The sequence below is a fragment of the Antechinus flavipes genome, chromosome 1 (assembly GCF_016432865.1).
Source record: "Antechinus flavipes isolate AdamAnt ecotype Samford, QLD, Australia chromosome 1, AdamAnt_v2, whole genome shotgun sequence".
In the NCBI taxonomy this organism is placed as follows: domain Eukaryota; kingdom Metazoa; phylum Chordata; class Mammalia; order Dasyuromorphia; family Dasyuridae; genus Antechinus; species Antechinus flavipes.
This window is the reverse complement of record NC_067398.1, coordinates 431,892,344-431,913,902: the sequence shown is the minus strand read 5'-3', so window position 1 is coordinate 431,913,902 and position 21,559 is coordinate 431,892,344. Positions and strand designations below refer to the sequence as shown.

General features: G+C 35.1%; 1 protein-coding gene across 1 annotated transcript; it reads left to right on the top strand.

Annotated features, from left to right (window-relative positions):
• The first annotated feature begins 1,916 nt into the window (after positions 1–1,916).
• Positions 1,917–19,741, top strand: LOC127543707 (carbonic anhydrase 3). The gene is made up of 7 exons (XM_051969956.1): positions 1,917–2,027; positions 2,727–2,924; positions 9,015–9,133; positions 11,882–11,974; positions 14,206–14,268; positions 16,913–17,068; positions 18,750–19,741. Exons 1-7 carry the CDS (start codon positions 1,994–1,996, stop codon positions 18,867–18,869), a joined length of 783 nt encoding a protein of 260 aa, XP_051825916.1. The 5' UTR covers positions 1,917–1,993; the 3' UTR covers positions 18,870–19,741.
• Positions 19,742–21,559: the final 1,818 nt, after the last annotated feature.

The window sequence follows — 21,559 nt, the reverse complement described above, 5'->3', positions numbered from 1 at the left end:
TGGTGATGGAAATTACTAGTTAATAATGCCAAAGACTTTTTAAAAATCTCTATAAACAGAGAGATTAATCATTAAAGTCAGGTTTGTAGTATCGATGACAAGAATTGAGGAAATTTTCCAAATCATTTAGACCAAAAGTGTCTCCAAATGATATATTTCAAGAAATGAGCTTAAAGTTTGGGATGTAAAGTTTTTTTTTTTTTTTTTTTTTTTTTTTTTTTTTTTTTTTTGGAGCGAGGGAGGAGGTATGAGGGTTAGAGAGAAGAATTTGTTTATAAATGCATTTGTGGATTAGCTAACCAATTCCTTCAGTTCCTGATATCCCTTTGGTAATGTAGACTTGAGTTCCTAACTCTTTAGCTGTGGTATAAATATCCTACCCTCATGATTGGCAGTCTATGTGAATGTGGTAATACATTCTGCATATCTTGGAGATGAAATATCTTTTCCATTCTGGGATATAATTTCCTTTTTTACCTTTGTATTCTCCAAATACATATATACTATATGTAGTATATGTCAAATTCAGGAAGAATTCTTTTGCAGTTAAGAAGCAAATACATTCAAGCTTAGATTTCTTTTTCAAAGTTGCCTTGTTTGCCACGTGTCGACTTTAAAACTCGGAGGAAGATGTGGAAATCAATTTTTGCAGTGTTGCTACATCTACACTCTCAATTTTGCGTCCTTTCCACTTCTCCCATTGTAAATTTCGGCTTCATTTTTCTATACATACAGCACAGGTAATGCAGTACAATGCTCATGTCCTGATAACGGTCCACCTTGAATTGTGTTTAAGAAAACAGAGGGCAGAGCAAGATTGCCTCATTGCTTTCTTTTGTGCCAGAGACTAGCTCAGTACATGGCGGGCAGTAAGAAGTTTAAATAAATCCGAGGCAACCCTTGCTGCACGCGTATTCTTCCTAAATGTATCTGCGCTTTCTCTGACCTCCCCTGGCCTCAGAGAACTAAGGGGAAACTAGCTGGGAACTAACACTTTGGCAGCTCCAGCCGCCCGCTGGCTTGCAACGCAACATCTTCACACACCCTTCTCCTTGCTCCTTCCCACACTTAGTGCAGCCCTTTCCAAGACACGCAGGATGGAGAAATCCTTCCTAGAGCTAGTCTTAATTCCAGGGCAAGGGCTGCAGAATGGGACCTTCAGACAGAAGGCTGACAAAGTAGTCTTCACAATTCTTCCCCATTTTTTTTTTTTTTTTAATGTTTGCCTCCCTCTTCTGTTCAGTGGAGCAGGAAAGAAAGCCTCCAGCCTGCTTTTCACAGACTGAAATCGTAGGGAAGGAGAATAATAAACTCATGGGAAGGAACCCGAGGCTGAAATCCAGGTTTTAGCCTGACTGTGAGTTTAGGACTTGGACTCAGGGTTTGGAAGGACCGCTCTTTTTAGTCTTCTGGTAAGGGCTAATGAAAAAGTGTATCCTCCTGCACATTCCCTTCACTCTCTCAAAAAAAAAAAAAATAGAGAGGGGTGGGGGTTGGAGAGTGGGAAGAGGGTCGTCAGGGATAAGGAGAAAAAAGGAATTTTTAAACCTTCTCTACTTTCTAGCTTCTACCTAGCCTCCTCCGCTCAGCACCTTGCGGAAGTTATTGGAAAAGGGCATTTCTGCACTATGCAGCTGGGAGAAAACGCAGATTTCCTAAAGCCCCCTCCCTACCCCGCTGTACAGAGCCAGCTGCAGGGCCAAGGCAGAGGGAGCAAGGGGTGGGGGCAGAGGTTAGAGCTTAAATCAATGCTTCCCCCCCTCCTACCCTCGCCATCAGTCAAAGTGTCAGAAATTCTCCCCTCCCACCCCTCCTCTTTCTCTCCTAAAGAGGAGTCAGGTCCTTATCATCCAGCCCCCTGCCCCACCCTCTTCCCCTGGTCTAATAGGGACATGGTATTGGCGGGCACTTATAAAAGTCTCGGACTTAGACAGACACAGAAGGACGTCCTGCAGGAGAGGCTAGGAGGCAGAAAGTCCTGAGAAAGAAGACCATGGCCAAGGAGTGGGGCTACGCCAGCCACAATGGTGAGTGAAGATATAAATTGTTTAATTTGATGAGACCAGAAGAATCCTTTCATATTTTTTAAGCTCATTCCTTCGGAAAGAAGTTAGCTTTGACAGACTTTGGGAGTACCCCATATCTTTTCCATATTGGTGCGATTTTTTTTTTCCCAGGTGTTTATGATTGCTGGTCAGCAGTGATAAACCCTGACGCTGGGAATCAGTACATCTTCCACTTACTGATTTTATGGCCCTTGGGAAAGCCCATGTCTAGAAGGCTTAAAGGATTCATTTACAAAATATAGATACTTAACATAACTTAGGGTTGTTGTAAAATTTAAATGAGGCAATTTAACGGAATTCTTGTTGAAAATTGTAAAGACATTATCCAAATAGTAAGATGCTTTTTGCTTCTATTTTATGGGCAGGACCAAGAGTCCTTTCCCTTAACCTTTACCAGAAAATAGAAAACAATGGTTTCCACCCTCTTTAAGTCGTTTTTTCTATAAACAAAGTTATATAGAAATTTAATTTTAACTTATGCTTTCTTATCTTATCCCTGACACAAGATACATGGGATGAGATTCCTTCTTTGCAAATTCTACTGGAAGATTACTTTTAAAACATGTAGCTTCCTCATCATTGTGTTTTGTTAGTTCATCTACTAGCAAATGGCATCAGAAAGATGCCAATGATTAATTTCTTTAACTTTTTTTCCCCTAGGACCTGATCATTGGCATGAAATTTACCCAATTGCTAAGGGTGACAACCAATCACCTATTGAACTGCATACTAAAGACATCAAGTATGATCCCTCTCTGCAGCCTTGGTCTGCCTCTTATGACCCAGGTTCTGCAAAGACCATTTTGAACAATGGAAAAACCTGCAGAGTTGTGTTTGATGACACCTATGATAGATCAAGTAAGTCTAAGTTCTTGAAAAATTTTTGCATCCGTTCTCAATAGGTAAATACATATATTTTCAATGTAAGCTTGAACTGAAGGGACTTTGTTATATAGTAGATCTAATGGTGAAAAGAGGCAAATCATGTGTAGATGCCAGGAAACATTTATGCAATGAAGTAAAATTGTCTCACCTTCCAAGTTCAAACATAGTGCTTCTGAGATGTATCCCTATATCTAAAAGGGAGCTTAGCTAGGGCAAGGCAAACATGTGAGGATGTACAGTTGGATTGTTTCCCAATCCTATAGGACTGCTACCATAATGTCCCACCCTACAATAGCTATTCTTTGTCACTTCTAAACTGTATAGGAGATCTGGGTTAATAGTATGTGCAAAGAAGAATACAAAAAGGAGACAAAATAGATTCCACTTGGGTCCTGAGGAGGGTGTCAAGCCCCATAAAAGAATCAACCCATTGTGTGATTTCGAGTTTGCTTCCTTCATCAGTAAGTCAGGAAACATTTATTGAACAAGTATTATGTTCAGACACTCTTCTAAGTACTTCCTCAATTTCAACTAATATTTTTTGAAAACCCAATAGGGACTATTGGACTTAGGTCAGCATATAGCTCAATTTCTCGCACTTACTAGGTGTGAAACTGAATTTCATTCAGGCACATCTTTGTATGAAATTGGAAGATCTTCTATCAAAAGTCCCCCATATTATCCTTCAGCTTTAAACAAATAACTGAATTATAATAAGACTGGGAGAAAAATTTAGTTTTGCTGTCAGTAAGGTGAAGGAAAATCATGATGTCACCATTATATCTGTTACCTGATGCAACACAATTTCTAAATTCATTCCAAACATCAATAATGTTTATGTTGTTTATGTAATGTTAAATGAATATTTAGCCATAATGATAGCTATCTTATCATTATCATAATTAACAAAAAAATTCTTAGTTGTAGTGCAGAGCGAGAGAACAATTTTTGAATCCCAGGTTACATGTAAAAACTATGACAGAATTTTTCTTAAATGTTATTTCATCTTAACTCAGTTTTTTGTTCTTTTAAATTGAATTTTCCTTTTTTTTATAAAAATCAATCCAAAGTATTTGAAAGTATTTCTGTGTGGTGCCAATGCTGGACCAATATTTCTACACAATCAAGGTATCCAACTTAAGAATCTGCAGAATACTTATATAGAAAAGTCAGAGCAAATCAGATAAATTAAGGAATTGGAGTTACTTTGGCCAAACTCATATAGATGAAATGATTTTTGTTTAGCTTGCTACAGTAGCTTTCATGTTTGTGAAGTACTTTCTAATTATCTCTGAATGGTTATTCCTTATATTGAACCAATTTATATTTTTAACTTTCAAATTATATTTCTCTTCACTTACTTTCCTTGAATCTTCAAATCAAGCAAACAAAGTGGTACTGTGGTTAATGTGGCAGGGGTGGGGAGAATTTGGAGACAGGGCATTTGAAGAGGAATCTTGGCTGTCATTTACTCCTCTGTGATCCTTGGCACGTCATTTGATCTTGATGGCTCTCAGTTTATTGTTTAGTCATTTTTCAGTTTTTTCTGAATCTTCATGACCTCATTTTGTAGTTTTCTTAGAAAAGATACTGGAGGAGCTTGACATTTCCTACTCCAGATAATTTTACAGTTGAGGAAATTGAGGCAAACAAGGTTAAGTGACTTGCTCAGAGTCACACAGCTAGTAAGTATCTGAGGACATTCTAAACCTAGGTTTTCCTGATTTCAGACCAAGCAGTCTATCCACTCTGTCACTTATGGCCTCAGTCTGTTCTATGTAAAAGGAGAGGAGTAAGAATAGAGGGTTTTAATCCCTTCTAACTCTTTTGATTCTTTAAAACAAATTGCCAAGTTTAGGTAGCTAATCAGATCATTCAGATCCAGGCTCAAACTATTGATTAAATTTTGGATTTATTTAATTAATTGGAAACTTCTCAAATCTTAGATATTTTCTTATGTGCTTAGGAAAAATTCAAAGTAGACTTGGATGCAAATGTTTGTTTACATATCAGCATAATAGTAGGGATAACTGCAAATAAGCATCTTAATAAAAGAGGCAGTTTTCCTCTCTTTTGACTATATTTATTGTGCTAGGCCCCTTGTTTTCATGAATGTCAAATTATTATTTTAAGGAAATCAAAGGGGAGGTATTTATTTTGAATTCATCATGTCAGGAATCCATTTTAATGAGTAAAAAAGTGATGGATGTGGTTAAGGGTGGCCTTATCTCAAAGTTGATCCTACCCATAAGCTAAGCCTGCAACTATCTTCATGGGATGTTTAAGAGGAGGCCTGCTATCTATCAATAACACTCCCCCCTTCCAAAATATATTCTTTACCATTTTCCTGATGCCAAAAATTCCTTTAATGACATTATTTCTTATTTTTATTCCACTATTAGAAACAGGGCTGGAAAAACAAATGTCCCTGAGGGAGGTAGCATATTAACTTCAATTCACAAGTCTAAATAACTGATATAAAATGCTTTCTTGGGAACAAGTTTCATAAAGAAGTCAGAGAGAAAATAGGAGTGCAAAAAGTACTTGAAAATGTGTAGAGTTAGAAGGGTAAGGGGTTAGAGGGATAACGCAATAGAAAAGGGAAAAGGATGGAGAAGAAGAGGGTGGAAGTTGTAAAGATAATTTCCCTCACCGAGGCTGAACCTGAAAACAGTTGGAATATTGCACAGAACATCATAGGTTCATTTTATATGTAAGGAGCTGAGGTCTAAAAATGTAACATGGCCTGGCTAATGTCACTCAGAAAACAGTTAGGATTTGAATCTAGTCCTCTTAGTCCAAATCTTGTTTGTTTGGTTTTTTTGCCCCTTCACATTAAGATAAATGAAAGACGCATCAAGGAGTATGTTTCCAACACTTGTCAGATATTTCTTGGGTTCCCAACTTTATTTTCCTGGAGTTGAATCAAATATTTTGCCTATCATCATTTATTGTCAGCTCCCATTTTTTCTCTCTCTTTTTCTTTTTTTCCCTTCCAAAAAGAAAAGTCAGTCTTCACTTTTGGGTAATACAGATTTTAAAATATGTTTTTTTTAAAAAGCATGCTTCCCTAAACCTATTATTTGGATATTGCAATTAGTGGATTCACAGCAGAGACAAAATGGTTTGAGTAAAGCTTTTTGCTTCTCCATATACAGAAAGCTTCAAACTTCCCATTTGTTTTCTTCTTTCTTCCCCCCCCCCTCCAAATAGATTAGTGCTCTATGTTTGTCTAGTATTCATTACAAAAGTTCACCTATCATATTAGCTAAATGCACTAAAGCCCTCCTTCAATATTTCACTATTGTTTTAATAGTGTTTTAATGTCTATCACTAACCACACTGTACTGGTTATTTCAAAGAAATGTGGTTTTTTTGGAGAGATTTGTGATGGACAATTTTAGAAATCTGATTTTGTAAATCATACTGCTATTCAAAGAGGATTCTTGTAAAGCGAGAATGCTGTAAATGGAAAGGGCCACACTAATATTTCTTCATATTATTGATGCCAAGAAATAGCAAAGATTACATTTTGGTAGAATCTGTCCTTGTCTTCTACTATACTAATTGCTGTGGGAAAATGTTAATGATAGAGCTTCCTCTCCCCCACATTCCTTCAGAAGATATTTTTACACCTACTTAATATTTACTCATCACAGCCTCACAGCCTCTAAGTTCACATTGATGGGTTTTTTCCAGCCTCAAGCAGATGACAAATGGAATCCAAATATTGACCTGTAGCTTTATCCACTTAATAAAACACACACTTCTTTGATTCACATCAGAAAGCCATTACTACCTGACTATCCTGGCTGTGTATTCTTTTCTGAGACAGTTTTCCCAAAATGAACCAACATCCCTTATAATGGTTGAATTTACTTTCCTGAACTCATAACATTTGAGTATTGAGTTGTTTGGAGTCAACCAATATTTTTACTGAATAATTAACACAATTGCTATAACCTGCTTTTCCATTTGTGATTCAATTTTTACCTTCTTATCCAGAACTGATAAAATAAATTTTTCCATGAGTTCATCATTCTTTAAAAAGCAGTGTGGTGCAATGGCTAGAAAGCTAACTTCAGAGCTGGGAAAAGTTGAATTCAAGCCCTGCTTTTTACATATACTGTGTATGTGACCCTGAGGTAGTCACTGAACATTTCAGTACTAAAATACTGTCTAAGACTCATATTTGAAGAAAAGATGCAGATCTGCTTTGGTAGAGGGAGCTTTCTTATCTAAAATTCTGTATATCAATGAAACCACAGGCCCATTCCCACACCTTCTCACTCTATAATAGCGCTGGGCACATGTAAATCTCCAAGCAAGTCTTAGCATGCAGATTACTGACTCAGTTGGATTTCATAAGCACTTATGAGCTTCCAACTATTCTCTAGCCACTAAAGATGCAAATATGAAATACAACGTTTTTCTGCCTCAAGGAGAGAACATATAGTTTAGTAGAAGGGGTAAAATTTGTACATGAAAAAATTATAATATAAGATGCATGCATAGGAAAGGTGAAGATGGTGTGAGAGACCTGAGAGGGAAATATCATAGATGAAGCGAGAAGCAGATGAAGAAAGGCTTCAAGAGCTAACACTTGCTCTGTACCTTGAAAGAAAGGAGGGATTTCAAGGGGCAGAGGTAAGCGATGTCTGTTCCAGGCAGGGATGGACCATGGACAGAAACACAGAGATGGGAGAGAACAAAACAAAATCAGGGAATAGAGCTGTTCAGTTTGGCTTGAATATAAAGTATATTATGAAATAATATAGAATAAGGTTGGAAGAGGAGGTTGGTAGGAGCCAGATTGTGAAGGACTGGAATGTCAGGCTCATTATTTTGTATTTTATCCTGTAGATAATAACTTAGTGTGTGTGTAGATATAGATATATATATATCTATATATCTATATCTACACACACACACACACACACACACACACACACATATATAACATATAAATTTAGTATTCTACAATTTCTTCTGTAGGATTTTTTTTTCACAACTATGATGACATACATTAAATATTGTCTTGAAATTTCTTGGCACAAAAGGGATTAATTTTTAAAATATTTGTAGTGGAGCCATTAATCTAAAGAAAATGACTTTATGAATGCCTTATCTAGAGGAAAGAATCAATACTTTGAAATTAAAACATAAGAATTAAAGCTATCCTTAGAAAAGACAAGGTACATTTTTTCATCTATCTGTGGGAAGGAATATTATGTTACTGTGTACACAGGAGATGTGACTAGAGGTAATTCTTCTAGTAATGAATTGCTGAATTAAATTCATTATTTTAGAGCTGCAACTCTTATATGTATCTGTTTTGCACAAACCTACATATGTACAATATTGTTTCATTCAAATAGATTGTAAGTTTCTTGTGGGTAGGGACTGTTTTATTTTTGTCCTTTTTTTTTTTTTTTTTTCAATATGCAGGACAATGCCTGGCTCTGAAAGCGCTTAAGGAATGCTTGTTAATTCATGTTCTCATGTGTAATTTTATAGTTCTGAAATACTGTTGTAGATAGTATTATTTCCAACTATCTTACATAACTCATTCTCTTCACCAGTAAACAAGTTGTAATATCTTAGGACTCTGAGAGGAAAATATTTTCAGAGTCTATGTGAGATATCAGAAGGGTCCCTAGCATTCTGTGACACTGTGGAAGATGTTCATCAATCAAATCCTTGGCAAGATATAAAGAAGACTTTGGAAAATAAAGTTGGGAAAATAGCATTGGGCTACCAGAAGAGGGACTGACTTTTCTCTATGTAAAAATAAGTGTGCTAGGGGAGAGGATGGAAGAAGGAGGAAAAATAACACCTCATGAATATTGTGCATTGTTGTAATTTGAGAAAGAAAATAAGACCAATCTTTCAATAGGTACCACATATTGCAATTTGACTAGGCTTTGGAGTTATGGAACCACAGAATTCTTGGACCTACTGGGCTCTGTTTCTAAATCAGGCCTAAAAATGCAGAAATACTTGCTTAGGAGAAAGTTTGTAAAGGTGGACTTAATTCAGTATTAACCCAAGTTATCTTTACAGTGCTGAGAGGGGGACCACTCTCTGCACCCTATCGATTGCGCCAATTTCACCTTCATTGGGGATCATCTGATGATCATGGCTCAGAGCATACTGTGGATGGAGTGAAATATGCTGCTGAGGTAGGAACTATCTTTAAGTCTTTCCCAGATATAACTTAGAGATTAAATCCTTTTATATATGAAGAAAGGGAGTCAGAGGACTGAGATTCCTTATCCCAAATTGTTTTTTTTTTTTTGTTTGTTCAGTCATTTCAGTGTCCAACTCTATGATACCTTTTGGGTTTTCTTGGCAAAGACACTGGAGTGGTTTGCTATTTCCTTCTCCAGCTCATTTTACAGATAAGAAAACTGAGGCAAACAGATTTAAGTGACTTGTCCAGGATCATACAACTAATAAGGATCTGAGGCCAGATTTGAATTTAGGAAGAGGAGTTTTCCTGACTTCAGCCCAGCACTCTATTCATTTTGCCCCCTTGATGCTTAGAATCCCACATATCCTACTAGAATTAGAATGTAAATGTCTTGAGAGCAGATTTTTAACATGGGCCCTGGAATAAACCACTTAACAAATGCTTATTAGTGGCAAAATTAGGTCTAGAATCCAGATCTACTGATTAATCTTTGTGGTTTTTGTCACTGCATTGTACTAATATCATAGATCTAAAACTTAAAAGGATCTTAAATACCTCCTCATTTTATATATGAGGAAATTGAAAGTCAAGGTCACATGGGTAATGCCAGAAATGAGATTTGAAACCAGGTCTTCTGATTTGGTGCTCTTTCCATTGTATCATGCAACTTTTTTATTTAGGGTAGTGAGGTGGCACAGTGGATAGAATGCCCACCCTGCAGTCAGAACCTGAGTTCAAATCTAGTCTAAAACATTTATGAAATGTGTGACTTGTCCACCCTGTTTGTTCATCTGTAAAATGAGCAGGAAAAGGAAATGTCATGCCACTCAAGAAGCCAGTATATCAAATAAATTGTAATTAAGAGTAGCTGAAGATGCTGACTAAGAGAAGGCTAATATTTAGAGAGGGCAAACCTGAACAAGGCTGCCAAAATGCAGGTAGGCACTAGATGCACTGAAGGGAAAGGTAGAAGGGCTGACAAAAGAGAGAAAAACCCTAAAAAGGATAAAAAAAGAAAAGAGCGACTACAGTGAAACAAGTTTGTTATTCTATTTCTAAACTAATATTATAAATATTTTTATAAAACATATTTTGTGATATTGTTTGTGCTTATAACTGAAAAAGTAATAGAGTTCCTTAATATGAGAGAGAGACAGAGAGAGACAGAGACAGGGACAGATAGAGAGAAAGTGAGAAAGGATGGTTGTTATAGAAACAAATTAATATGAATATCATTTTATACTACACCCAAGTAATTTATTCATTAGGGCAAATAGAAATCTTTTATGGCTTGAGAAATGAGCTATATAATTTTGCATACCAATGGAAATGCAACCCACATTTCTGTCATTTTTCTCTTTTACTAATTCTATGGATCGGAAAGATAGTTTCTATAAGTTAGGAGATAAAGAAGGTACAAGGGAGGTGATAAGAAGTCATGAATATTGCTAGTGAAGAAGGAAACTTCTGGCAACAAACTCTTCCTAAGACCAATTAAACAAGATCATAATGCAAGCAGAGCTGACAAAAATCCAAAAGCCAGGACAAAGCTTAGAAGAATCTAACTCTAAAAGGGTTGTAGTAAATTCTCTTCTTTTATCGGTAAAACTAAGATTAGGTCAAGCTTCAGTTAAGAGCATGTGGGAAATGTACTGAATAAAGGTTTGTTTATTTGTTTTCCCTTCAATATTTTCTTCAAAAACACATGAATTTCACATGAGTGTATTGTACCATTATTCCCAATTTGAAGGGAGGATAAGCCCCTATTGACTTCAGATTTTGACATAATATGCGATTTTATATTTTTCTGCACATAAAACTTTTGTGTTATTATGTTTCACAATTAATCTAAGGCAAAGTATTTCTACCAAACAGTAAGGTATTTTACATTAAGAAATAATAAATTTAACCACTATGGAATAGCATAAGCCTTTCATTCTATGTAGAATTCCATAGGAAACTTTTGATGTATTTTGAATATAGTATTCAAATTTAAAATGACCATGAATTTAATTGCTTTGCTACTAAGTCCTCTTTTTCTCAAAACTATAATTACTGAATTCCTTTAGGCTGAAAATTGTCATATTTGAAAAGCAAAACATAGTTTCCCCCCTCATTTTTCCACTTCTAGTTATCACTTTTAATTTCAAAGTCTTAGATATCCTTTTTTTTTTTAAAGTTCTTTATACAACTCTAAGTTGATAAGAGAAATGAAGTAATTTTGAAAGCAATCAACCCATCACACAAACTGTGTTTTTAGGATTTGATTCCCCAAGAAATGTCATTTTTACTTGCCATTGTGCAATTATAAATATAAATATAAAATTTTTCACTCAAAATCTATTATAATTTTAAGTAATTTAAATTCTCATGAAAATCCCACTTCCCTTTCCACTCCTCTCCCTATGTACCTTTCACTCTTAGATGAGGTAGAAGGAAGAACTATTTTACATTTTTCAAAATTTATTGATTTACAATTGGAAAAAAATTTAGAGGCAATCCTTATTTTGTAGATTAGGAGTCTGGAGATCCAAAAACTTAAGAAATTTCTCCCCAGTCACAAAGCTAAGGAATTATTTCTTGGTTTAGAGGGGCAAATATTCGTTGATCTGTATACATGTTTGATGGTATAAAATATATAATTTTACATTATATGTTTGATGGAGTAGCTTGTACTTGGTTGCTGTACATTCATATTCTTGCTTATTTATTACATATTTTCATTGTATGGTTTCAGCTTCACATGGTTCACTGGAATCCCAAATATGGCACTTTTGGAGAAGCTTTGAAACAACCTGATGGAATTGCTGTTGTGGGCATTTTTCTGAAGGTCTGGTAAACAGTAACTATATATATATATATCAGTCAGTGAATTGTCTTTGCCCTTTGGAAAGCTGCCACAGTGTTTCCTTCTGCAAAGGAGAAAATAGGAACTCCCGAAGTTTTTTTTTCCTGCTTCAATTCAGCATCCCATATATCAAGTTATTTTTAAATTAAAAAAAACCAAAACAACAACAAAAAAAAACCTTTCACTTCTCAACACCCAAATCCTGAACAGTACAAAGAAGAATAGAAACAGAGGGTAATGTATAAAACTGTGAATCAAATTAAGTCAACCAAGGTCAGACCAAGAAGTGCTGTGTTTTGTTTTGTTTTCTGTTTGTAAAAATTTGCTTGTCCCATGGCACACCACTTCTTAGTTGCAAGGCATCTGTTTGTGTGTTGTGTATAACTATTGGTATTCAGGGACATAAGACACATTTACTCCCTGGACCCTCTTGCTACTCCATTAGTTTCCCTAAAAACTGAAAGATCAACACTTTGATCTCTAATCTCTGGCTTGCAATTCACTCAGCCCAGTCTAGCCACCATGCACATTAGACCATGCCAAGATAACCACACGGAATGCTTGTGTTGTTGAGCCAACCCTGGTTTAATGAGTACTTAAGTGTCATTCTCACATGAATGTAGTAGTAACAAGATCCAGAGTTTAAAGCGGAGGTGAAAATCTTGCTTCTTTTTTTCTTGTTGAATGACCAAATTTGTTATGTGCTGTAAATTCAGAAGTTAATTTTTAATGCTAGACATAGGATGACAAAACTTTTACATTATCAAGGAGCTACTTTGTTATGATTTTGTGAAGTCTGCCAATGAGAGAATGAAATGCATGTTATTAGGAAGGACCTGTAGCATGGGAAGCATCAGCTCTGAAACAGGATATAAGTACCATGTTGGTCAGGTATAACTTTTAAAAAGAGTTGTTTTCAGGAGGATTTGAAAGTGTGAACAATCTGTGATTTCTTTACTGTTGGAAATTCCTAGTGTGAGAACTCCCTTCCTCAACATTAGACTTTCTCTAGGATATAGTAGGTAAGTCCTTAGGAATTGCCTATGGCAAAGAGGCTAAGTGATATGCCCAGGCTTGCGGAGCTAAAGGTCAGAAGAGATATCTGATTCCAGTTGACCCTGATTGCAAGCCAAAGATGAGCTGGTGAATATTTAACAATAGGATCAATAGAGGGTGGGGCAAACCCCCAAAACACTTTTTGGTTTAGTTTGTAATAATACTTTCTCTGCATAGCTTTCTTTAGTATAAACAATCAATAAAACAATAAATAAAACCCTGATTTTATAACATCTTTAGTTTGGGTGTAAATGCTCAGCCCACAGCTTTTACCATTAGCTTTCCTAAATTGGTTTAAACTGACTCCAGCACATTAAGGCTTCAAGCCTAGTACTCTATCTGCTTCATTACAATTCCCCTTGGTATAAGAATACTTGCAATGAATTACAAGAGTATTTAATAGAATTTGGTGGACATGATAATTCAGCTTGTGTAGTAGAACAAATGCCAGACTTTAAGTTAGGAGAATCCTGGGTTCAAATCCTGCTTTTATTACTTACTAGCTCTATGACTTTAAATGAATAGTTTAATATGTCTGAATCTGTATTCACAGTTAAAAATTGAGACAACAATATTTGTAATATCCACCCCACAGAGTTAATATGAGGATTAAATGAAACATATTTTGAGTGCTTTGTAAATCTCAAAACATTACACAAATATCAACTATATACTACTAATGCCCTAGTAGATATTAAAGTTGTGTAATTCTTCATGATAATTTTGTATGCTTTGATTGAATGTCTCTAGGGAGTTGTTAGAAAAAGATAAATAGCCACCATATTTGCCCAAATATAATTTAGAGGTATCTGAGAAAGATAAAATATATATGGGATAGTGTAGATATAACCTGGCCATAGTTTGTCACATCACTGCTAAAGCCTTTTCATATTTGAGTCTGTCAATTCCCTACCATGGAACAGACTTGGACAGAAGTCCAAAGTATACAGCAAAAAGACCTATAATTTGTGACTGCTGCATTTTTAAGACTTGGAGTTCAAATTTAGATTAAAAAAAACATATAATCTAAAATCATAGTGGAAACTGGAGTTACATTTCAATTATGAACAAAAAGCTCTATCAAGTTCAGCATTGTCCGACAATCAAATTCTATAACAATTGATTTGTTGTTTTTTGTTTTTCTTTTTGTATTACAGATAGGACGGGAGAAAGGGGAATTTCAGCTATTGCTTGATGCACTGGACAAAATTAAGACTAAGGTAAAGGGGAAAAAAAAGATCTCTCCAGTTTTAAAAATACATTTCAGGGCAACTAGGTGGCACAGTGGATAGAGCACATGCCCTGAAGTCAGGAAGATATGAATTCAAATGTAGTCTCAGATACTTAATACTTCCTGGCTGTGTGACCCTGGGCAAGTCACTTAACCCCAATTGCCTCAGCAAAAAAAAATTACATTTCCAAAATTCCTTCAAATCTATTTCTTTGTCTGAGGAAGTATCAAGAATATATATATATATCTTTAATCATCAAGCTAATTTAATTCAAACATCAAACTAATGCTTATATGTACTAGGCATTGTATCACATATATATTGAGGATAAAAAACAAAATGAAACAATCCTTCTCAAATTTATATTCTATAAATTTGATCAATAGGCATTTTTAATTTTAAAAGAAATTTTGAATTCTATTTTGGAACATTTTCATAAATAATTTTATTATAGATATTAAATATATCTAAATGGAATTATTTTCTATTAGAAATCTTACAAGTGAATGCATGCTAAAATAATATCAATATAATTAGTGCATAAATTTTCTACTTATTAAAATTTGGGCTATCAAAATCCTGGTTAAATGTTATCTATATCTTCAGGAAAATAAACATTTTGGCTAGAAATAAGTCAATATGATTTATTATGGGAAGTGGTGTTTAATGTCCAAAACCAACTTTTAAAAATATTGTGTAGATATGTAATCATACTTATCTGTCTATCAACATGCTCATCAAATATCTTTCAGCTTAAAAAAATGTGGCTGGAGAATTATACTGAAATTTATTCTCAAGTACTCTTCCTCCTTTTCCTCCTCCTCCTTCTCCTTTTTCATCTACTACTATACTGCTGCTGCTATTACTATACTTCTATTATTACTACTACCACTGCTATTGGTACTACCTACTACTACTAATCCTTCACTTGACTTTTTCTACTCCTTCCAGTTACTCTCATATTCCTTCCTCACTTTCATTTCCAAATTACTTGAAAAAAATTTGCTTTTTCTGGATGCTTCCATTTCCGTTCTATTTATTCTCTCCTTAGACTTCTGCAAACTATTTTCTACCCCTCCCCACACCATTCTTTCTCTCAAAGATAATAACTATTTTTTTTTAGAAAAAAAACCCCCTAAATCCAGTGGTCTTTTATGCTCTTTTCCACCTTTTACTATGAAAATTGAAAAACCATTGGTTCTCTTTATTCTTGGCTTCAGAGAAACAATCTCTTGGCTCTCATCCTACCTAGTATTGCTCCCTTTCTGTTTTCTTTGATCATTTCTTATCTTCCAGATATCTTAATGTGAATGTTTGCCATGTCATGCTCTGCCAATATTCTCTTCAAATTCTGCATTATCTCTTTAAGCAACAATCAGTGTACTTCAACCATCACTTTTATGCAAATGACTCCCAATTCTCTATTTCAAGACTGGACTAGATTTTTGAGCTCCAAGTCCATATCTCTACTTACAAGACTGCTATATTTAGATGTTCTAACTGGCACATCAAATTTACCATGTATAAAGCAATACTTATCAGCATTCCCCCATAAATCTGATCTTTCTGTTTTTATTTTGATGGTAGAATCAGCATTTACTCTTCTCCTATGTTCAAAACCCTGAGGTTATCTTTTCATATATACTTTGTATATCTAAGTTGCTACATTCCATAGATTCTACCTCTACAATATTTCTTTAATTTTCTTCCTCATATCTATTCCACTGCCATCATAAAGACTCCATTCCCCTTTCTGGACGATTAAAATAGCTTCTTAACAGTATTTAGTGTCTCCACTTTCTCTTCTCTTATTAATCTAGCCTTTATACTACTGTTAGTACTTTATGTACATATATATGTGTATGTGTGTCTGCATATATATGTGTGTGTGTGTGTGTGTGTGTGTGTGTGTATGCACACTCATATGTAGCTATAAACTGCTCATAAAGCACCAGAGCTCCCTGTTTCTTGCTGAATAGATTTCTGCCTGACATTAAGGTACTCCTGAGTTTGGTGAATCTTACCAGATTTCTCTACTCCCCATGCCTTATGTACTCCCATCTCTGTATTTTTGCTGATTCTTTACCTAGAATATCCTCTCTAACCTTCCATGTTTATTGAATTTTTATCTATCTTCTAGAGTCTAAGAGAAATGGCCTCATTTCAACTAAATCTTCTCTAATCCACTGACTTAAAATTCCCCTTTCAACCTCAACACGAACTTGGTATTGCAATTTCAAATGACCTAATGATATAATATTGGGTCTTTTAAATTATCTGATTCTTTCTCACTTTCTAGACTATAAGCTCCATGTGCCTTATTTAAATTTTACAGTTTTCCCTACTACCTAGAGCATGGTGGTCTTCACAGATGATGTTTAATAAATGCTTTTTGAATCAATTATTGAATTGTTAGTAAAACTATATTTTGGATCTAAAAGGAGAATCTTTTGCTTTTAAAAATGATATATTTGGAGCAAGTGGTAATTTTATGAAAGTGCTTCTATCTCTTAAAATTTAATTTCCTTGAAATTTTGAAGAAAATTTGCTCATGGTTTGAAACCAGTGTCCTAAATAGATGATATGAAGATGTACCATTTATACTTGGCCTGTTTTATTGAATCTCTTTTAGGGCAAAGATGCTCCTTTCACACACTTCGACCCATCCTGTCTTTTCCCTGCTTGTCGGGATTATTGGACTTACCATGGCTCCTTCACCACTCCACCTTGTGAGGAGTGCATCGTCTGGCTTCTTCTGAAGGAACCAATAACTGTGAGCTCTGACCAGGTAAACATCTAACAAGAATTTTAAAGGAGACTGTTGAATTTTTTGCTTACAATTTCTTGGTGATCTTGTTTCACAAAAGCTGGATGACTAACGAATCAGTATTTTGGCCCAGTTAGTCACCTTCAATCAATTTGAATGAATCAAAAAGAGAGAAAGAAAGAAGGAAAAAGTATTTATTAAGTGCTAATCATTTGCTAAGCTTTGGGGATGCTATAGAAAATGTTAGACAGACTCTATTGTTCACAATCAGAGGTCTCCAGGAGAATAGTGTGTATCACTGCTATTTCAAGGTGTTTACACTGACAAAAATCCTACTGCCCAGAATGAGGGAAGTAAGACTCTATCTGCATTCTTCTTTCCAGACTCTATCTGAAGCATTCTTCTCAGTTTTGAGCACTACATTTTGGGAAGGTCATTGTCAAAGCAGATATATCCTGTTCTAGAGGAAGACAATCATAATAGATGAGGGTATTTGAAAACACATCATATAAGGAACATTAGAAGGAAGGGGGCATATTTCATCCAGAAAAGAGACATGTTAAGGGTGATGTGATAGTTGACATTAAGAATATGAAGGGCTCTCACATCTAAGAGGATTTAGACTCTTTGTGATGTGGCTCAGTAGGTAAAACTTGCTTTGGGAAGTTATGAGTTCTTTGACACTGAAGGGTTTTAGGTAGAGGTTGGATGAACCAATCTACACTTGTCAAGAATGTTGAAGATGGGATGCTTAATTTGCCTAGAATTAGACGAGAACTTCAGAGGGCTCTTTCAGTTGTGAGATACTACGATAGGAAGAAGATGATGAAAATAGAAATATTATCCTATCTTTTTTTGTGCTAAATGCTTTACATATTTTCTTTTCTGTACTCACTAGTATTTTATTTTCCCAAATACATGTAAAGATAGTTTTCAACATTCATTTTTGTAAAACTTATGTTTCAAAATTTTCTCATTTCCTCCTTTACCTCCTGTTCCCCAAGACAATCTGATATAGGTTAACACATGCTATTCTTTTAAACATGTTTCTGTATTTGTCATGTTGTGCAAGAAAAATCATACTTAAAGGAAAAAAAACATGAGAAAAGAAAAGAACAACAAAAAGGTGAAAATATTATGCTTCAATTCACATAAAGTGTCCATAATTCTTTCTCTAGATGTGATTGACATTTTCCATCCATTCTACTATCGTTAATTATAAAAAATGCCATCACTAACTATGTATATTTGTGCTTCTCATGAAATCCTGATACAATTACAAATAAGTAGATAAATCAGAGGGAAATACATTTTGGCAGTAGTAAATGTTTATCCTATATTAAAGTGAAGCAGAGGGTTGGGCCAAGATGGTGATCATTCAAGAAAAAATTCTTTATATATTTATGTAGAGAGAGACAGAGACAGAGACAAAGAGACAGAAAAAGAGACAGACAGAGAGAGACAGAGAGAGAGACAGAGACATGGAAACAGAGACAGAGAGAGATGAAAGAGAGATAGGAGAAAAGAAGAGAGAAACAGACAGACAGAAAGAGAGGGGAAGGAGAAAGGGAGAGGGGGAAAGGAGGGACAGAAGGAGAGGGAGAGAGATTCTTGAAATATCTAGTTTCCTAATTCCCTGTTTCATGAAGTGTAGCAAAAGTAGGTTACAAACCATTAACATTGAATGTGTGAACTCTTACAGATGGCCAAGTTGCGAAGTCTTTTCTTCAGTGCTGAGAATGAGCCTCCTGTGCCCATGGTGGATAACTGGCGCCCTCCTCAGCCTCAAAAGGGCAGAATTGTGAGAGCCTCCTTCAAGTAGGGCCATCTTTGAAATGGTTGGAAAGCAAGGGAATCAATCCCATAATCAATGCTTAGTTATGTGCGCACCTTGTATTACTGCTCTACATTCAAAGCAGATTTTCTTTTTCCAAGTGTAAAACTGAGCAAAGAAATGTCATAAATCATTGATTGTCACCATCTAAGAGAACAATGTTAAAACTTTCAGTCTCTAACCTTAAAATGACAAAAAAGTGAAGTTCATGTTTGATTTTGTAACAATTGTCTTTAACAATAATGAAAAGTAACACATCTAGAAATGTTTTAAAGAAGAGGAGAAAGAAAAGGAAGAGAGAAGTTGTAACTGATGGTTGGTTAAATATGTTTTTACCAGCCTTTAACTTTGTTTTCAGTTTTACTGTTTTCATACTATGAGTTTTCAGTCTTCACAGAAGTAATGAGTAATCCACCATGTAAGAATAGCAGCATGTGGAGAGCAAATCATCATAAAATGCCAGAATTAAATTAAATTGTTACAAATTGTAACAATGTTTTGAAGTTTTAAATGAAATAAAAAAGAAACACATAAATCAGAAGAAGAAAAAATAACAGCTATTCTAATTGGCATTAGCTTAATCATCAAAGTTAACTATCCAAAGAAATGGTTTAATTCCAGAATTATTTGCATTGGTGTTTCTTCTTCATAATGGTGAATGATTTTTTATATAGACTTTCTGGCCCAGCATGAGGGCCATGGAGCTTTACTCCTTTTCCTACCTGTATCTTTGCATGCTTATACACAGCTGACTATAATAGACTTCTGGATTCTGTTGGCCTCTTTGATCTGATTGCACCATACAGGATTGTATGATTGTGCCACTGAGTGCCAACCCAAATAAAGACTCGTATTGAAAATGATGGTTTCAATTGCTTACTTTTTAAATGGATAGTCAAAAATGTTAATGGAAATAAGGTAAAAACTAGAACAGAAAATTCATTTAAATCTCTTTTATAATGAATAATAAGGGACACAGACTACTCCCTATCTTGTGAATTTTGTTGTTTGTCCTAATTCAGTTCACTACAATTTAACAGATATTTATTAAGTACCTGCTTCAGAGATACTGTGCTAGGTGCTAGGAAAATGAAGGTGGAAAAAACAATTACTCACATGTGCTTTCTCCAAGGAGTTTAAAGTTTTGACTGTAAACAAGCAATCATATGCATTTAGTTGAGCATCCACTCTGTGTAGTCACTAAGAGCGGAGTAACAAAGATAAAAATGAAACCAAGGGGTCACTAGGTGGTGTAGTGGATAGAGTGTCAGCCCTGAAGTCAGGAGGACCTGAGTTCAAATATGACCTCAAACACTTAACACTTCCTAGCTGGGTGAATCTGGGCAAGTCACTTTATCCCAATTGCCTCAGCCTGTCTTCAAAGAGGATATGTAAAAAGACTGTCTTCTTCATTAAGGTGCTAAATGCTGAAAGTCATTTTGATATTTAAATACAAGTCTAATGAATGCTACTATGAAAAAATATTTGCCAGTCTTGGTAAACACAAGCATTCCAAAGCATATAAGTTTCAAAGTTTATTAAGAAGGTAAAAATGAAATAACATGTAAATAAATAATACATTTTGAGTAGATTATAAACAAGAAAGATACATGGCTTTATTATGTTACCTTGGGGATAGATTTAGAAAGTTTCAGAGCTAGTGTAGCATTTTTATACTATGCCAATAGATCTATATTTATTTATTTTCACTTTTTTTTAATAATTGCTTTTTATTTTCAAAATACATGCAAAGATAGTTTTCAACAGTCACTCTTGCAAAATCTCGTGTTCTAAATTTTTCTCCCTCTACTCCCTCCACCCTCCTCCCCTAGATAGCAAGTAAATCAATGTAGGTTTAACACATGTAATTCTTGGAAATATATTTCCACATTCATCATGCTGCACAAGAAAAATCAGATCAAAATGGAAAAGAGAAAGAAAAAACACAAGCAAATAACAAAAAAAAAGGTGAAAATACTATGTTGTGATCCACATTTAGTCCCACAAATCCTTTTTCTGGATGCAGATGGCTCCCTCCATCACAAGTTTATTGGAATTGGCCTGAATCACCTCATTGTTGAAAAGAGCCACTTCCATCAGAATTGATCATCACATATTCTTCTTGTTGCTGTGTACAATGTTCTTTTGGTTCTACTCACTTCATTTAGCATTTAACATGGAAGGCTCTCCTGGCCTTTCTGAAATCATCCCTGCTGATCATTTCTAATAGAACAAAAATATTCCATTACATTCATATGCCATAACTTATTCAGCCATTCTCCAACTGATGGGCATCAACTCAGTTTCTAGTTTCTTGCCATTATAGAAAGGGCTGATACAAACATTTTTGCACATGTGGGTCTCCTTTTCCTTTTTTTATGATCTCTTTGGGAAACAGGGATACATACACTGCTGGATCAAAGGGCATGCACAGTTTGATAGCTCTTTGGGCATAGTTCCAAATCACTCTCCAGAATGGTTGATTGGATCAGTTCACAACTCCACCAACAATGTATTAGTGTCCCTTTCCTTCCAACATTTTTTCCCCCACATCTCTTCCAACATTTATCTTAATCTTTTCCTGTCATTTTAGCCAATGTGAGAGGTGTTATAGTGGTACCTCAAAGATCAGACCACAGATAAAACTGGAAGGTGGACCCCAAATGTTGTCAGCTTTA

Coding starts and splice junctions, on each gene's coding strand:
- LOC127543707 (XM_051969956.1), top strand. CDS start 1,994: ATGGCCAAGGAGTGGGGCTACGCCAGCCACAATG. Junction 2,925..9,014: donor TGACACCTATGATAGATCAA/GTAAGTCTAAGT, acceptor TTATCTTTACAG/TGCTGAGAGGGGGACCACTC. Junction 17,069..18,749: donor TAACTGTGAGCTCTGACCAG/GTAAACATCTAA, acceptor GAACTCTTACAG/ATGGCCAAGTTGCGAAGTCT.